This window comes from Kockovaella imperatae (assembly GCF_002102565.1).
Source record: "Kockovaella imperatae strain NRRL Y-17943 chromosome Unknown BD324scaffold_4, whole genome shotgun sequence".
Classification (NCBI taxonomy): domain Eukaryota; kingdom Fungi; phylum Basidiomycota; class Tremellomycetes; order Tremellales; family Cuniculitremaceae; genus Kockovaella; species Kockovaella imperatae.
The window spans coordinates 895,585-908,005 of NW_019028944.1; the positions used below are offsets into that span (position 1 = coordinate 895,585).

The 12,421-nt window shown below is 51.5% G+C and overlaps 7 protein-coding genes across 7 annotated transcripts; 4 read left to right on the forward strand and 3 right to left on the reverse strand.

The window, feature by feature from the left end:
• Positions 1-82: 82 nt before the first annotated feature.
• On the forward strand, positions 83-1,900 carry BD324DRAFT_577737 (hypothetical protein; the record flags this gene model as incomplete). The annotated part of the gene is made up of 11 exons (XM_022013277.1): positions 83-200; positions 265-313; positions 365-434; positions 483-551; positions 607-617; positions 670-737; positions 790-977; positions 1,030-1,043; positions 1,093-1,248; positions 1,302-1,428; positions 1,490-1,900. Coding segments are annotated over 11 exons (1,281 nt in total), but the record flags the coding sequence as incomplete, so codon positions are not given.
• BD324DRAFT_645106 (beta-lactamase-like protein) lies at positions 1,843-3,970 on the reverse strand. The gene is made up of 7 exons (XM_022017605.1): positions 3,808-3,970; positions 3,741-3,756; positions 3,611-3,676; positions 3,382-3,566; positions 3,025-3,331; positions 2,439-2,976; positions 1,843-2,389 (listed from the first exon to the last, which is right to left on the reverse strand). The coding sequence occupies exons 1-7, from the start codon at positions 3,853-3,855 to the stop codon at positions 1,963-1,965; spliced, it is 1,587 nt and encodes a 528-aa protein (XP_021872443.1). The 5' UTR covers positions 3,856-3,970; the 3' UTR covers positions 1,843-1,962.
• Positions 3,971-4,231: 261 nt separating this feature from the next.
• On the forward strand, positions 4,232-6,283 carry BD324DRAFT_607972 (putative small nuclear ribonucleo protein; the record flags this gene model as incomplete). The annotated part of the gene is made up of 7 exons (XM_022014092.1): positions 4,232-4,735; positions 4,788-5,251; positions 5,303-5,408; positions 5,459-5,576; positions 5,625-5,692; positions 5,741-5,872; positions 5,924-6,283. 7 exons carry the CDS (start codon positions 4,232-4,234, stop codon positions 6,281-6,283), a joined length of 1,752 nt encoding a protein of 583 aa, XP_021872444.1.
• A 315-nt stretch (positions 6,284-6,598) lies between these two features.
• Positions 6,599-7,645, forward strand: BD324DRAFT_649886 (hypothetical protein; the record flags this gene model as incomplete). Its single annotated transcript, XM_022018058.1, has 1 exon — positions 6,599-7,645. The coding sequence occupies one exon, from the start codon at positions 6,599-6,601 to the stop codon at positions 7,643-7,645; it is 1,047 nt and encodes a 348-aa protein (XP_021872445.1).
• Positions 7,646-7,864: 219 nt separating this feature from the next.
• On the reverse strand, positions 7,865-9,931 carry BD324DRAFT_588950 (hypothetical protein). Its single transcript, XM_022013774.1, has 4 exons — positions 9,492-9,931; positions 9,310-9,441; positions 8,680-9,271; positions 7,865-8,619 (listed from the first exon to the last, which is right to left on the reverse strand). The coding sequence occupies exons 1-4, from the start codon at positions 9,837-9,839 to the stop codon at positions 7,889-7,891; spliced, it is 1,803 nt and encodes a 600-aa protein (XP_021872446.1). The 5' UTR covers positions 9,840-9,931; the 3' UTR covers positions 7,865-7,888.
• A 71-nt stretch (positions 9,932-10,002) lies between these two features.
• BD324DRAFT_621242 (hypothetical protein) lies at positions 10,003-11,367 on the forward strand. The gene is made up of 6 exons (XM_022015365.1): positions 10,003-10,092; positions 10,151-10,216; positions 10,291-10,411; positions 10,486-10,641; positions 10,693-10,866; positions 10,937-11,367. The coding sequence occupies exons 1-6, from the start codon at positions 10,073-10,075 to the stop codon at positions 11,333-11,335; spliced, it is 936 nt and encodes a 311-aa protein (XP_021872447.1). The 5' UTR covers positions 10,003-10,072; the 3' UTR covers positions 11,336-11,367.
• BD324DRAFT_621246 (metalloprotease ATP23) lies at positions 11,368-12,398 on the reverse strand. The gene is made up of 5 exons (XM_022015366.1): positions 12,180-12,398; positions 11,872-12,128; positions 11,710-11,808; positions 11,530-11,658; positions 11,368-11,472 (listed from the first exon to the last, which is right to left on the reverse strand). The coding sequence occupies exons 1-5, from the start codon at positions 12,367-12,369 to the stop codon at positions 11,464-11,466; spliced, it is 684 nt and encodes a 227-aa protein (XP_021872448.1). The 5' UTR covers positions 12,370-12,398; the 3' UTR covers positions 11,368-11,463.
• Between the last annotated feature and the right edge of the window lie 23 nt (positions 12,399-12,421).

The window sequence follows — 12,421 nt, forward strand, 5'->3', positions numbered from 1 at the left end:
CAGCCATCAACCAAGGCTCTCGGTGCCATGCCTGAGCTCCCAGGTAAGTTGAATAAGCTGCATAGAACTGAGGGTGTCGTCAGAGGTCGAACGAACTCGAAAGCTTATCGAAGCGGCATGTAGAGGCTATCGCATCACAAAGATGAAGACGGTGGAAGATAAATTGGTGTATTCTGGCGTGACGCATCAGGAATTTGTGTGTCGCCTGGTCTCTTTGCTTGACATTCCGACGCTCCAGCTGATGAGTGATTGACTGCCAGGGAGACGAGGTGACCGGGAGAACCATCACAGGCTGTCGCCGGAAAGGTAAAATGTAGGTAGCCTCTTTTCTATGTACATTTGCGACGCTGAGGCTACCTCCAAGATTCTGGTTGACCTTGACTGGAGAAGGCAGATTACCAGTCATGCATTTCGGTATGAATGGGATGGTCATGGTGAGTTGTTGAATCGATGATGGGTTTGTATTGTATTGAGAGCACTAGCTGAAAGGCGAGACACCGTCTTGGTATGTCAGGCGTCCGAAAGAGAGAAGGAATATCTGGCCGCCAAAGGTGAGTGAAAGCGCCAGCATGAACGAGGATGAGGCTGACTGATTGATGAATGTAGTATAACAAATTGTATATGTTTTGCATTGTCCAGTCTGAACTGTGAACTCACCCTTGCCCCCAGTATCATGGAGCTGGAGCCGCAACAGGGTTCAGTATCCGATGAGCCCCGGGAATTGGCATTCACAGACTGTACGTTATTACTTTTACTATGTTGATTGATGCGCGCTGAAGATATATTCAGCAAGACGACTCGGCCGACTACGTCTCGTACCTCAGCCTGTTGAACAGCACCCACCAGTCTCGAAGCTCGGATTCGATCCTGTTCTTAGCTACCCCACTATCGAAGAGTTTCGCGAACTATTGAAGAAAAAGAGGGGAACTGTCAAAGGGATGATCATGGATCAAAGCTTCAGTGCTGGTGTAGGCAACGTAGGTGGCGAGAGTGATACGTGTGATTCTGCTGATAGATATGTATTTGCAGTGGGTCGCTGATGAGTGAGAGGAAGACGATGCGGTTTAGCTTCCTCGCTTATGACCCCGATAGAATTCTGTACCAAGCCAGGCTGCACCCTGCTTGTCCAGTTCCCTCCTTGAATGACGATCAGATCGAGAGCCTCCATCGACAGATCAGGGAGGTCCCGCAGAAAGCAGTGGATGTTAACGCAGAGCACAAGAAATTCCCAGAGGACTGGCTCTTCAGGTCAGCTCTACCTTGCGCTTCAGTCCAGACTGCAGCTCACTAATCCGCTGTAGATGGAGGTGGAAGAAAGGAGCCAAGCAAGCCAACGGAAAGAAGAAGGCGATCGCCATACAAGAAGCATTGGACAGTGATGAGGATCCAGTGGACATTGTGCCGAAGAATAGGACCTTCCTAGCATTGGTGAATACGCAGTGTGACTTTAATCTTAAACTGTCCCCTTTGTTGACGATCTATGACTTAGCCCGATGGCAAACCCGCGACTTTGGACTTCATCGAGATTGGTGGTAGGACGACTGCCCTAGTGCGAGAATTACAGAAGATGCCAGAGGGCGTCGACATCAAACCTAAGATACCTCGTCCAAGGAAGGATCGAGAGGGATCAGTATGCAGAGACCCGGCATCCATTGAGCGCCTGGCTGACATGTCATGTCTAGGACGACAGTGCGCTGACTTCTCTGTCATCAAATACCGAGGAAATGCAACCTGTGCTGAGGAAGGAGGCTGTAGATACCGTGGAGAAGAAATCGGAGACACCGAAACGCAAGGTGAGTGTACAATCAGAAGCTCGAAGACTTTACTTGATTCGCTACCAGCAGAGCAAGACCACAACCTCAGTCAAAGAAGAGCAGATCACCAAACGGAGAAGAGGTGATGGAGACTGAATCTTGGTCGCGATATGCTCTGCCAAGTCATGCATGAGCACGAGTTTTGATCTCAGCGAGTCAACCATCGCTCGTCAGCTCCTCGACCAAGTTTTATCCTGCCCTCGTCCTTCCATTGACGCATCACGGAAGCCACATCAGCCATATGGGTCTGGATCTGCTCAGATTCGGCATGCGAAAGTTCGTGAGACCCAAATGTTATCGCCATAAAGTCACGGGCAGGGACGATCATCTGCGTAGCAGTCTCCGCAAGGCCGGTGGCTGATCCTGACAGTCCGGCTTGCTCCTGATCCAGCCACACCTCGCCGACTTGATCAGCGATAGATTGCATTGACAAGCGAGCTTGGAGTTCCGTAGCTGTGAGCTGCTCCTCAGCTGTGCGTGTTGGGCCAGCACTGTCGCCGGATTGCTTTGCGGAAGCTTGCGGGGAGAGAATGGGTGGAAAAGGCTGAGTCGAGGCGTAATGTGGGGATTTGAGCCTGAAATCAAGCGTGTCAGCGGCAATGAAATCCCAGAGATATGACCCACATGACAGAGAAATGATTCAGGATCAATCGCTTTGGTTGAATCTCGCGAGCAAACTCGCCGACTTCTATCGGTGATGAGTGACCCCTAAGCAAGGCCTTCTCCTGGGCGTGCCGACGCTTATCTACCTCCAAGCTCCTCAGAGCATCCCTGTCTGATCCTACACCTTTCATCTTCTTGCTAGGTTGAATATAATCAGGTACAGCAGCCCTCGTACATTCATGAATGAGGAGACTCGGTTCATGGCACATTTCGCGGAAAGCCGCGTTCTTCGTACCGCCTGTACAGTCTCCAAAGATGACAATCTTCCGTGGAGATACGCCGGACGGGTCTGGAGGATGAAGTATCTCGCCGGAGGGGAGACTGAAGGGTTGTGGTGGAGGGACAGAAGTGAGATAGGAAAGCAGACTGAGAGGGTGGCGTATTGGGGGGTCCTGTTCTGCTAGTGCGGTGGCGTTCGACTGGAGAAGTGGAATCAGAGCGGCAGTGTCCAAAGGGAGTCGAGGTGTGGGCTCTTGTAATATGAAGCCTAGGGAAGGGACTTGGGAGCTTCAATACTCGGAGCTCTAGATTCCTTGGTATGACTCACCACGATGCTCTATCGGACCGGCGTGGACTGCCCAGCCTTTCCCTGCATTTCTAGAACCCTCTGGGACAATACACCTCCAAACGCCTTGTTCATCCGGATACAAGTCGCGTCCTGCGACCTCGTTGCCAAGCAGATCATCTTGGCTGGTCGGGACTGACGACTCTTCTGTAGGCAACAACAGTTCATGAACTGCGAACCACTCTTTAGAATCGATGATGGATGGGCGGGTGATTTCCAGTGAGGTTCGAACGAGTTTTCGCACTCCACGAGGACCATAGATATCGACCTTGGGCCGACCTTTGGGTACCTGAAAGGTGGTCAGCTATAAGAAACGCCGCAAGGGAATCTCTCACCGACCTGAGGTATGGAAGACCCAGCAGTCACTGAAGGCCCATCGGGCGGATATAAAGCCGCTACCAAGATTGCGACGAGACCGAGTACGTGGTCCCCGTGCAAATGAGTGATGAAGATTCGAGTGATGCTTGTAGGTCGGAGCGGTACCTGCACTAGTCTGTTCAGAGAGCCGTCGGCAGCGTCAAACACTATCAATCATGAGCAGCGACCACAGATCAACTCGGAAACTCACGCCATATCTCGTTCGAAAAATGGACTGCGAGAGAAGAGCAGTTCCGCCCTGATGTCGGACCGCTACCTGTGGAGACTCTGTCATCATGACATCTTAAGCTTCACTCTCCACAGGCCTCATTTTCACACACCTGCTGAAGTACCTAACTGTGAAGTGAGTTGATCAATGTATATCTACACGGTTTTGACATGACATACAAAGTGTATAGTAACTGGAGGCAGTGGTTTGGGCCTAGCTTGATCCATGGTCAATCAAGCTTTCAGGGGTATTCAAGATGAAAGCTGTGGGGTGACAAGGTTAGAATGACACAGATGCAAGCTGAACAGTGCAAGATAAGGATGTCGCTCAGAGCACGACTCGACGCAGCAAAGTGATGGACCTGTCGAGTGGAGGGGGGAGGCGGATTTTGTTTATCACATCAAGCAATTAAGTCCACGTCATGCACGAAAAATAATTTCAGAAGATCCACAGGACTTGCATCTCGGAAGGCCATCCATCATCCATCAGAGGCTCAGCGTTGTCCATCTTGCGATCCATTCTCAGTCTCGTCTCAGAGTCAAGAAGACAGCCTGGGACCATCAGATCGCCCACCTCTCTACTGGACCAGCTCGCAGTGTCACCATGTCCGGCTCACTCACACACGTCCTCTTCGAAGGAGCTTCAGGCTATGCCCTGTTCACCGTTTCCATGCAAGAGGAGATTGGCGCCAGGACCAAAGCCATGCAAGATGCAGTCAACGACTACAACGTCTTTTCCCGGATGATCACCCTCGCCTCTTTCCTTCCTTTCACCTCGGCCGCTCAAGCTTTGGAGAATGCCAACGATGTCTCCGAAGGAGTCCTGAACGACCATTTGAAAAATCTGCTCAACCTCGTCGTCCCATCTTCAGGAAAGGGAAACAAATCCAGCAGTAAAGTCCTGCTCGGTGTCAGTGAACGTGGACTGGCAGGCGCTATTCAGAGTGAACTAGGGATCATCTGTGATGCGTCTGATAGGAGTCTGGAATTGATCCGGGGAATCAGATTGCACCAGGAGAAAATGTTGGTCAAGGGCGGGATGCAGAAGGGCGATGTCACGGTGGCGCAGCTTGGTTTGGGTCATTCATACTCCAGAGGAAAGGTCAAGGTAGGCAGTCTTGCTGTTTCGAGAATCTGTCAAGCTCATGCTTTGCTTTCAGTTCAACGTAAACCGAAGTGACAACATGATCATACAAGCTATTTCTCTCTCTGACCAACTCGACAAAGATCTCAATACGTTCTCCATGCGAGTGAGAGAATGGTACGGATGGCACTTTCCAGAGCTATACAAGCTTGTTCCCGATGCTCATCAATACGCCATGCTCGCCGTTCAAATCGGAGACAAATCCACCTTGTCCGAGGACTCCCTCGAGACATTACAGGAGATTCTAGACGATGACGAGACTCGAGCGAAGAATGTCTTGGATGCTGCTCGAGCATCTATGGGGAGTGACATCTCCGAAATCGACCTGCTCAACATTTCAACCTTTGCCGAACGAGTGGTCAAGCTTGCAGAATACAGAAAGAGCCTCAGGCGGTATCTTGTGGAGAAGATGAACGTGGTGGCCCCAAATCTTTCAGCTCTTATCGGCGAGACTATCGCTGCGAGATTGATCAGCCACGCGTGAGATTCAGTGATGCCTTCCCTGGATGAAAAACTGATCAGCTTCTGTAGTGGATCTCTAACAAATCTCGCCAAATACCCCGCGTCCACCGTTCAGATCCTGGGAGCTGAGAAGGCTCTTTTCCGCGCCCTGAAAACAAAAGGAAACACACCAAAAGTGAGTTTCTTTGGCTCTCGGCTCAATGATCACATTCTCACGCACCGCAGTACGGTCTTATCTACCATTCAACTTTCATCGGTCGAGCAGGAGCGAAACACAAGGGACGGATTTCAAGATTCTTGGCGAACAAGTGCTCGATTGCTTGCCGTATAGACTGCTTCACCGGTGAGGAAAAGCCTACATCTGGATCAAAAGGATACTGAACAAGGACAGACGTTCCGACGAATAAGTTCGGGGAGGCTTTGAGAGCACAGGTCGAAGAGAGATTAGCGTTCTTCGAGGTGAGTCGGAGCGACAGATATCAGCCCATGACTAATCCCTTTTTTCAGACTGGAGCACCCGTGTCCAAAAACTCTGATGCCATCCAGAAAGCTCTGACGGCTCTGGCGAATGATCTAGGAGACGATGAGGATGATGACGATGATGAAGATGGCGAGGTTGACGAGGTGGAGATATCAGAGGTGGGTCTGCGAGGCGCGTCCCCCGCCTTCATCAGTTGACACCGAGAACAGGCCGTGAAGCAAGTCGAGAAAGATCAGGAATCCGCACGGAAGAACAAATCTGCGATGGATCCTGAACTGGCAAAGATTGCTGCTGGTCACACACCTCTACCGACACCATCCAAGGATAAGTCGTCCAAGAAGGAGAAGAAAAAGGAGAAGAAGGATAAGAAGGATAAGAAGGACAAGAAGCGCAAGTCTGAGGATGCTGATGACGATGGGATCGAGGTCGAGGACGAAGCCGAGAGAAAGAGGAGAAAGAAGGAGAAGAAGGAGAAGCGGAAAGCTGAGAAGGCTGCTACGGAGGCTGCCGGAGGAGTTGAGGGAGACAGCAAGAAGGAGAAGAAGAAGAAGCGCAAGTCGGAGGCTTAGGGCTTTGTGCGGCAATGCTCAGTGTTGACAATGAGGTGGCTATCATTGGCGTTTGTAGGAGGTTGCGTTTGCTGTGATCATGTAGAGAGTATCCATTCCATCCGTTGCTGGGCTGTGAAGGTCGGTCTCGGGCTTGCGTCATTATTGTTACCTCAACCTTCGGGCCACGGAAAATGCGATGCCGGTCAGCGAAAGTTGATAAACTGCCAAGCTGCGATATCCCGTTGATGGTCATCGCTTCTGACCACCACTTTACAGACATTTGAGGATTACTCACTGATACTATCCTGTATCAAGCATCTCACGTTGAAGAGCATGTCCTTCGCTCCTCCAGCGGGTCCTCCACCACCGCCTCGCCACCCAATAGGAAGCTCGACTAATAGACAGGCCGCCCGCCAAGACTCTGTGGACCAAGCGGTATTAGATGAAGAACCACCTCCAGCATATCATTCCGTCGTGTCTGGTGGAGCGAGTGATGCCGTCCTGGACGCTGGTCCAAGTCGAATGGACTTCTCAGGTCCACCGCCTTTACCTGAAAGACTACAAGCTGTCGGGACAGGCAGTGGGATAGCTCACCACGTAACGGGAGTCGGAGAGGGTTATGGGAGAAGACCCCCACATGCGACTGGGTTCGAAAGCCCATTTGCGGATCAATTCCAGTCATCACAAGGCACCAGCTCTTATCCTGTTTCCGAGCGATTCGAGGCTCCGGCTGGTCCACCTCCGGGCAAATCCTCTGGTGGCTATGCTGGTCCTTCGACTCATAGCTCTCGTCCACCTTCACCACCTTCACATCCTTCGAGTTCCGGCGGTGCTGGATCATCCAGTAGACCAGGATCAGATCTGACGCCGACAGATGTACCTACCCCTGGTCGACCCTTGTTACACAATGGCATGATGCTCGTCTATCCCAAAGGTCATTTCTGCACCAAATGTTATAATACAGGTTACAAAGCCAACGATCCACGCAATCCACACGAAGCCGATTGGCGCAAGTACGGCAAGCACTACACGTCCGCCCTGGCGCACTCCTATTCAGTATCTTCGGGTCCTGGGGCATCTTCAGCTGCGGACAACTTTCAGAGACCCTTGCCAAATCATCAACCTGCTGGACCAGGTTCCATGTATGGCGGTGCTGCGCCTCCTCCTTCTCCAAACAAGTGGAACACGTATCCTGGCCATTCAGTTCCAACCCATCAGCATGCTCCGCCACCTGGAAGCTGGCAAGGTCATCCGGGACCAGGCCAAGGAAACCTGATGATGCATCCTCCTCAGCCTCACCTGTATCCTTCACATACGATGACCCCGCCTCCCGGTGCGATCGTATTGCAGGCTGGAGATCCAAGGATCGGTGGAAGGTGAGCAAATGAGTCGGCGCAAGATCAAATCGCTGAACATTTCAAACCAGGCTGTGCTGGCGGTGCGGCGGCAATGGGAGGGAAACCTCATTTTTTGGCTTTGACGACGGCCAATGCTGGGAGTGCAGAGGCGTTGGACGTGTCTTCTGAGTTCTGATAGTGTCACCTGATCCGCAGGATCGCCAGACTAGAGGATTGAATGTGATGCAGTGTTGATGATGCATTGCCTACGATGATCGACTCCTTCTTACACTAATCGACGGTCCCCGCTCGTTACCGTGTTCCGCCAGTGTTCAGCTTCTCCATCGCGTCCCTCGAGATTCTCGGACAGCGGGGGCATCTCTGGGTCCTCTGATGTAGCTTCAGCTGGCCTGTCCGCTGCCGATCCGTCGGTCAATACAAGAATGGGTCCGTCGACTGGTAAAGGCTCAGTGTTTTGCTCCTCCTCCAGAAGCTTTGCTTGAGTGTCAGATGCGGGAGTCGGCCCTCCTTCCGCCTCTTCAGTCACAAGCTGAGCCTCGGCGACCTTTGATGATTCACTCAGAGCAGCTTCCGCCTCCTTCATCAATCTTCTCGTATCGTCCTCTTCGTTCATCCTCCTCAACATCTCTCCAAGACCTTGGGCTTCCCTTTTTAGCGTTTCCAGCCCAGATTTTAAAGGATCTACCCAAGTGGTCGATCTCGTCCTGCTTTCAACCAGGTCATGCCAACCCTTGGAAGATCCCTCGCTGAGCTTTGCGCTGATCTCATCTTTCAGGAGTCTTGGCGTTCCGACTCCTCTGAAACCAAAGGAAGTGTATATTTGTACTATGGATGCTCCTGCTTGAGCCATCTTCACGGCATCAGCACCCGTTGAGATCCCACCACAACCGATGATGGGGATCTCGGGAGGCAGGAGAGAGCGTAATGTGGTGACGGCTTCGAGGGCATACGGGAAAAGAGGTTTGCCTGAAAGACCTCCGATCTGCGATTGGTTGGCTTTGGAGACGCTCCTCAGCCGAGTTCACGCGATATGATGATCATGGAGTCTTGACTCACAGGAGCGCAAACCTAGACCCTCTCTTCTAATGGTTGTATTACTGACAATGATACCATCGATTCCTGTCCTTCGGACAGCCAGTGCGACATCCCCAAGTTCCTCTTCACCAAGATCACAAGCGACTTTCACGGCGACTTTTGGTAGACCCCTTTCGTCCTTGATCTTGTTCCGCTCCTCCACCACGTCTTTCAGAAGTCTCTCCAAGACTTGACGACCCTGTAATGCTCTCAGTCCAGGAGTGTTTGGACTCGACACATTGATCACCAAGACGTCCGCATATGGTCCAAGCATCTTGACCCCCTTGATGTAATCTTCATTCGAGTCCGCCGCGGATGTCTTGTTCTTGCCGAGATTAACGGCGAGAATATGTCCTGGACGAAGAGACCGGGGTAGATCAGAAGGAGGAAGAGGAATAGATGAGCTTGAGGAGTGAGACGAAGGGAAATATGAGGGATTCGATCGAGCAAAAGCATAGACTCGAGCCCGTAATTTGCCAAGCGCGTGACCGTGTCCCAAAGAATTGAAGCCATATCTGTTGATGGCAGCTTGGTCTTCTGACAGACGGAAGAACCGAGGTTCAGGATTACCCGGCTATGCCCAGTCAGCATTGACCCTTTATACAGGCCCACCTGTGGTTCGGGCGTCACACTGCCAATCTCGACGTATCCAAATCCAAGATCGAACAGTCCGTCGATAGCTTGAGCGTCCTTGTCAAATCCTGCTGCGATTCCCACAGGGTTGACCAGAGGTAGGCCGAATAGCTAATCAAGACAGATTAGCTGAGGTCGATGGCAACAGCCTAGTTATCCACCTCTGTTTTCAGTTCTGGCCCATCCACACCTCTGTCCCTCGGCCTGGTCCATTTAGGTCCGCTCAGCAGCCTCACCGCTAAGCGATGTCCGGTCTCCGGGTCAAACAGCCTCATTACAGGCATAATGACATGCTCATGCAACAATGACCTCGAGTCATAATAATACGCTATGAGCGCAACAGATCCACCCACGATCAATGTCGTAGAGAGGAACCGTCTAGGAGCAGATTGGAATGTTGAAGCATGTCGTTGTCCTGGGAGCCGAAGGGGACGATGAGTGGCATTTGGCGATTGCACAAGTTTCCCAGCTGAGCCGAGACGGCTGACTAGGGAAGTCGGACGAGGCATACAGAGCTCGTTGGTCTCAAGTCGACCTGTTGCTCGCTGGCTACCCAGTTGAATATACGAGCATTTGGGCTGTACTTTTCATCACAGGTGTGATTTGCTTACCTAATGATATTCTGTTTCCGACCTTGAATTTCCGACCGACTTTGATTGATCTCAACTGCCATCATCATTCCATAGACGTTCAAGCTTTCAAGGCTGCGTACGATACGGATAAGGGTAAGAGAGGAGCAGCAATGTCGAGATCACCAGAAAGGTCAGTCAAGCTCTTCGAAATTCATCTGTGGGAAAGGAGACCGCTCATCAACCCGCAGACCCGCGGCTGGCAGACGCAGAAGTATGGAGTCTCGATCTCCAGAGGCAGAAGAGGCTCCTGCGAAGTAAGTGGACCGGAGTCAAATCTCGCGCGGGCCGTCACCTACGACAAGGAGCTCTGACTGATACCTTATGGCAGGAGAATGCGTGCAGACGCCAAAGTCGAAGACAAAGCTCGGTCCAAGCGATTATTCGGTAACTTGCTAGGAACACTTCAACAGTTCAAGAAGGAGGACAAGTCGAGTCGCACTTCCGAGGCGGTGGGTAGGCCGGCATAGAATGATGCTCTATCTGGACACACATGAACTCGTGGAGGGCTGACACAGGCTCCCAGGCGAAGCGACGAGAGCAAGTCTCTGAGCGCATTCAGGCGAAGATCAGGACAGAATCAACATTACATCACGAGATCGCAGAGACGGAGAAGGAATTGAAAACCTTGAGGATAGCTACGGATTCAGCGGAATATGTACTGAGACACAAGGGCATTGCTGTGAGTTGGACACATTTGCGATGCGCTGTATGATACCTGACCACTAAGCAGATGACGGCTAGACACAAAACTCTGCGTCCGACTTCTCGCTACCTTTACACTTCTTCACCGCTAGCTGCTCCTTTGATCTTTGAAGGTGGACTATTGGATCCTGCGCCCATACCGCTCAATCAAGGTCCGTCGAGGGAGCCACCTCAGCCAAATCAACTGAAGCCGCTCTATTTCGTGAGCAACCCGAAGCTGCCATCGCTTGCAGCTTTCCTATTGGTGTTGAGTTGACGGCGTGCCTTGATAGCTACCAAAAGTCCTGCTGCCGGAACAGGAGGATGAGCTGGAGTCTCGAATCGCCAAGATTGACGAACTCATTGAAAGTGAGGCGACGGCTTTGGTGAAAGAAAAGGAGGAAACAGCCGAGCGAGTCAAGAATAACAGGGAACGCATACAGGAGCTGTCCACAAAGCTTGCCGACCTCAAGAGTAAGGTCAGACCGGAGGACAGACATCGGAGGCAGAGTCGAAATGGAGCGGACGAGGACGATGATGTGGATGAGCTGGGAAGGTCGAGGCGGAGAGATAGTGAGATAAGGGATCGTAGTGAGAGGATGGAGATGCAGGTCGAAGAGGGTCAGGATGAGAAAGAGAGAGAAGCTGGCAAGATCACCGGAGAAGACGGTGATGTTGAAGTGGAATACTAGATCCTGGGTGTGCTGAGTGCCAGATGCATGGTGGTACATGTATATGATAGGTGACTTTGTGATGCAGGAGATGACAAGCGGCTTGCAGTCTGTCAAATATCTGAGATGAATGAGTGTAAGGTGACACGCTAGTATATCTATAGCTAGTCAGCCCATGGCCTGATCCCATCGCTTTCGAAAATCGACACACACACCTCGTCAAATGGTCGTGTATCCTTGAAACAGCTCTCGAATACCTCATTGACGGCCTTGTCTGCTTCTGCACGAGAAGGACAAGCAGGATTAGATGAGACAGATGTCGCCGCTCTCCTCTTGACGCATTCCTGTAGGACCATCTCAGCAGCGATTCGTGAATCTCGCCTCAAGGAACAGACCTGGTGATGCTTTCCCACTGTCGCCCTATTCCAATAATGCCCCCTATAGAAGAATTCTCTTGCCCAGTTACACTCTCCAGACAAGCTAGCCGCTCGGATCTACCAGAAGATCTCAGCCCCCCCGTCCCATTGCAGAGCGGCAGCAGCAATATGCAGACCCACCTCTGTGCATGCGTGATGCCTCAAATTCTCTGGATCCATCTTGAACCGACAGTGATCGAAAGCATGGATCATCTCATGCGCCAGCGTATCTTCCAGATGCTTTTTGCCAAACAGCTGATTCTGACACAATAGAATACCAAGCTCCGAAGAGAAACCACCAGATGTCGTCGGTGGACAAGCGTAACATTGAATGTTACTTGGTGAGAAGGAGCAGCCAGCGAGGTCCAATTGCTTCAACATAAACGTGATCATCGGGCCTGAAGTAATTAGCATACGTTTCACGCAGCGGTGCTCTTATCCTTATTCACTCTTGCGCATTAGATCCATCTTCCACTTTTCGCACTTGTTGTAATCCTTCTCATCTTGTAATCTCATCCTGTCCTCTTCTGATTCGGGGGTCGAGGATGGACCAGCAATGGCGGCAAAGGCACTTCGCCATCTCTCAAAGCTCGTTGAGGACTGAGAGGGTCCTGCCTCAGATGTGCTCGAGCTGTCCATGTTGATGATACAACTACGATGCCGTGTGTCCAAAAACCTACAAGACTGATCA

Bases quoted from the DNA above. Each gene is read 5' to 3' on its own strand.
- BD324DRAFT_645106 (XM_022017605.1), bottom strand. From the start codon at position 3,855: ATGGATCAAGCTAGGCCCAAACCACTGCCTCCAGTTACTATACACTTT. The intron at 3,567-3,610 runs GTGAGTTTCCGA...CATGATTGATAG, and splicing joins TTTTTCGAACGAGATATGGC to TGTTTGACGCTGCCGACGGC. The intron at 3,332-3,381 runs GTCGGTGAGAGA...ACCACCTTTCAG, and splicing joins CTGGGTCTTCCATACCTCAG to GTACCCAAAGGTCGGCCCAA.
- BD324DRAFT_588950 (XM_022013774.1), bottom strand. From the start codon at position 9,839: ATGCCTCGTCCGACTTCCCTAGTCAGCCGTCTCGGCTCAGCTGGGAAA. The intron at 9,442-9,491 runs GTGGATAACTAG...TGTCTTGATTAG, and splicing joins GGCCAGAACTGAAAACAGAG to CTATTCGGCCTACCTCTGGT. The intron at 9,272-9,309 runs GTGGGCCTGTAT...GACTGGGCATAG, and splicing joins GTGTGACGCCCGAACCACAG to CCGGGTAATCCTGAACCTCG.
- BD324DRAFT_621242 (XM_022015365.1), top strand. From the start codon at position 10,073: ATGTCGAGATCACCAGAAAG. The intron at 10,093-10,150 runs GTCAGTCAAGCT...ATCAACCCGCAG, and splicing joins ATGTCGAGATCACCAGAAAG to ACCCGCGGCTGGCAGACGCA. The intron at 10,867-10,936 runs GTGAGCAACCCG...GTGCCTTGATAG, and splicing joins AACTGAAGCCGCTCTATTTC to CTACCAAAAGTCCTGCTGCC.
- BD324DRAFT_621246 (XM_022015366.1), bottom strand. From the start codon at position 12,369: ATGGACAGCTCGAGCACATCTGAGGCAGGACCCTCTCAGTCCTCAACG. The intron at 11,809-11,871 runs GTGGGTCTGCAT...ATCTTCTGGTAG, and splicing joins GGCATCACGCATGCACAGAG to ATCCGAGCGGCTAGCTTGTC. The intron at 11,659-11,709 runs GTCTGTTCCTTG...ATGGTCCTACAG, and splicing joins CAGTGGGAAAGCATCACCAG to GAATGCGTCAAGAGGAGAGC.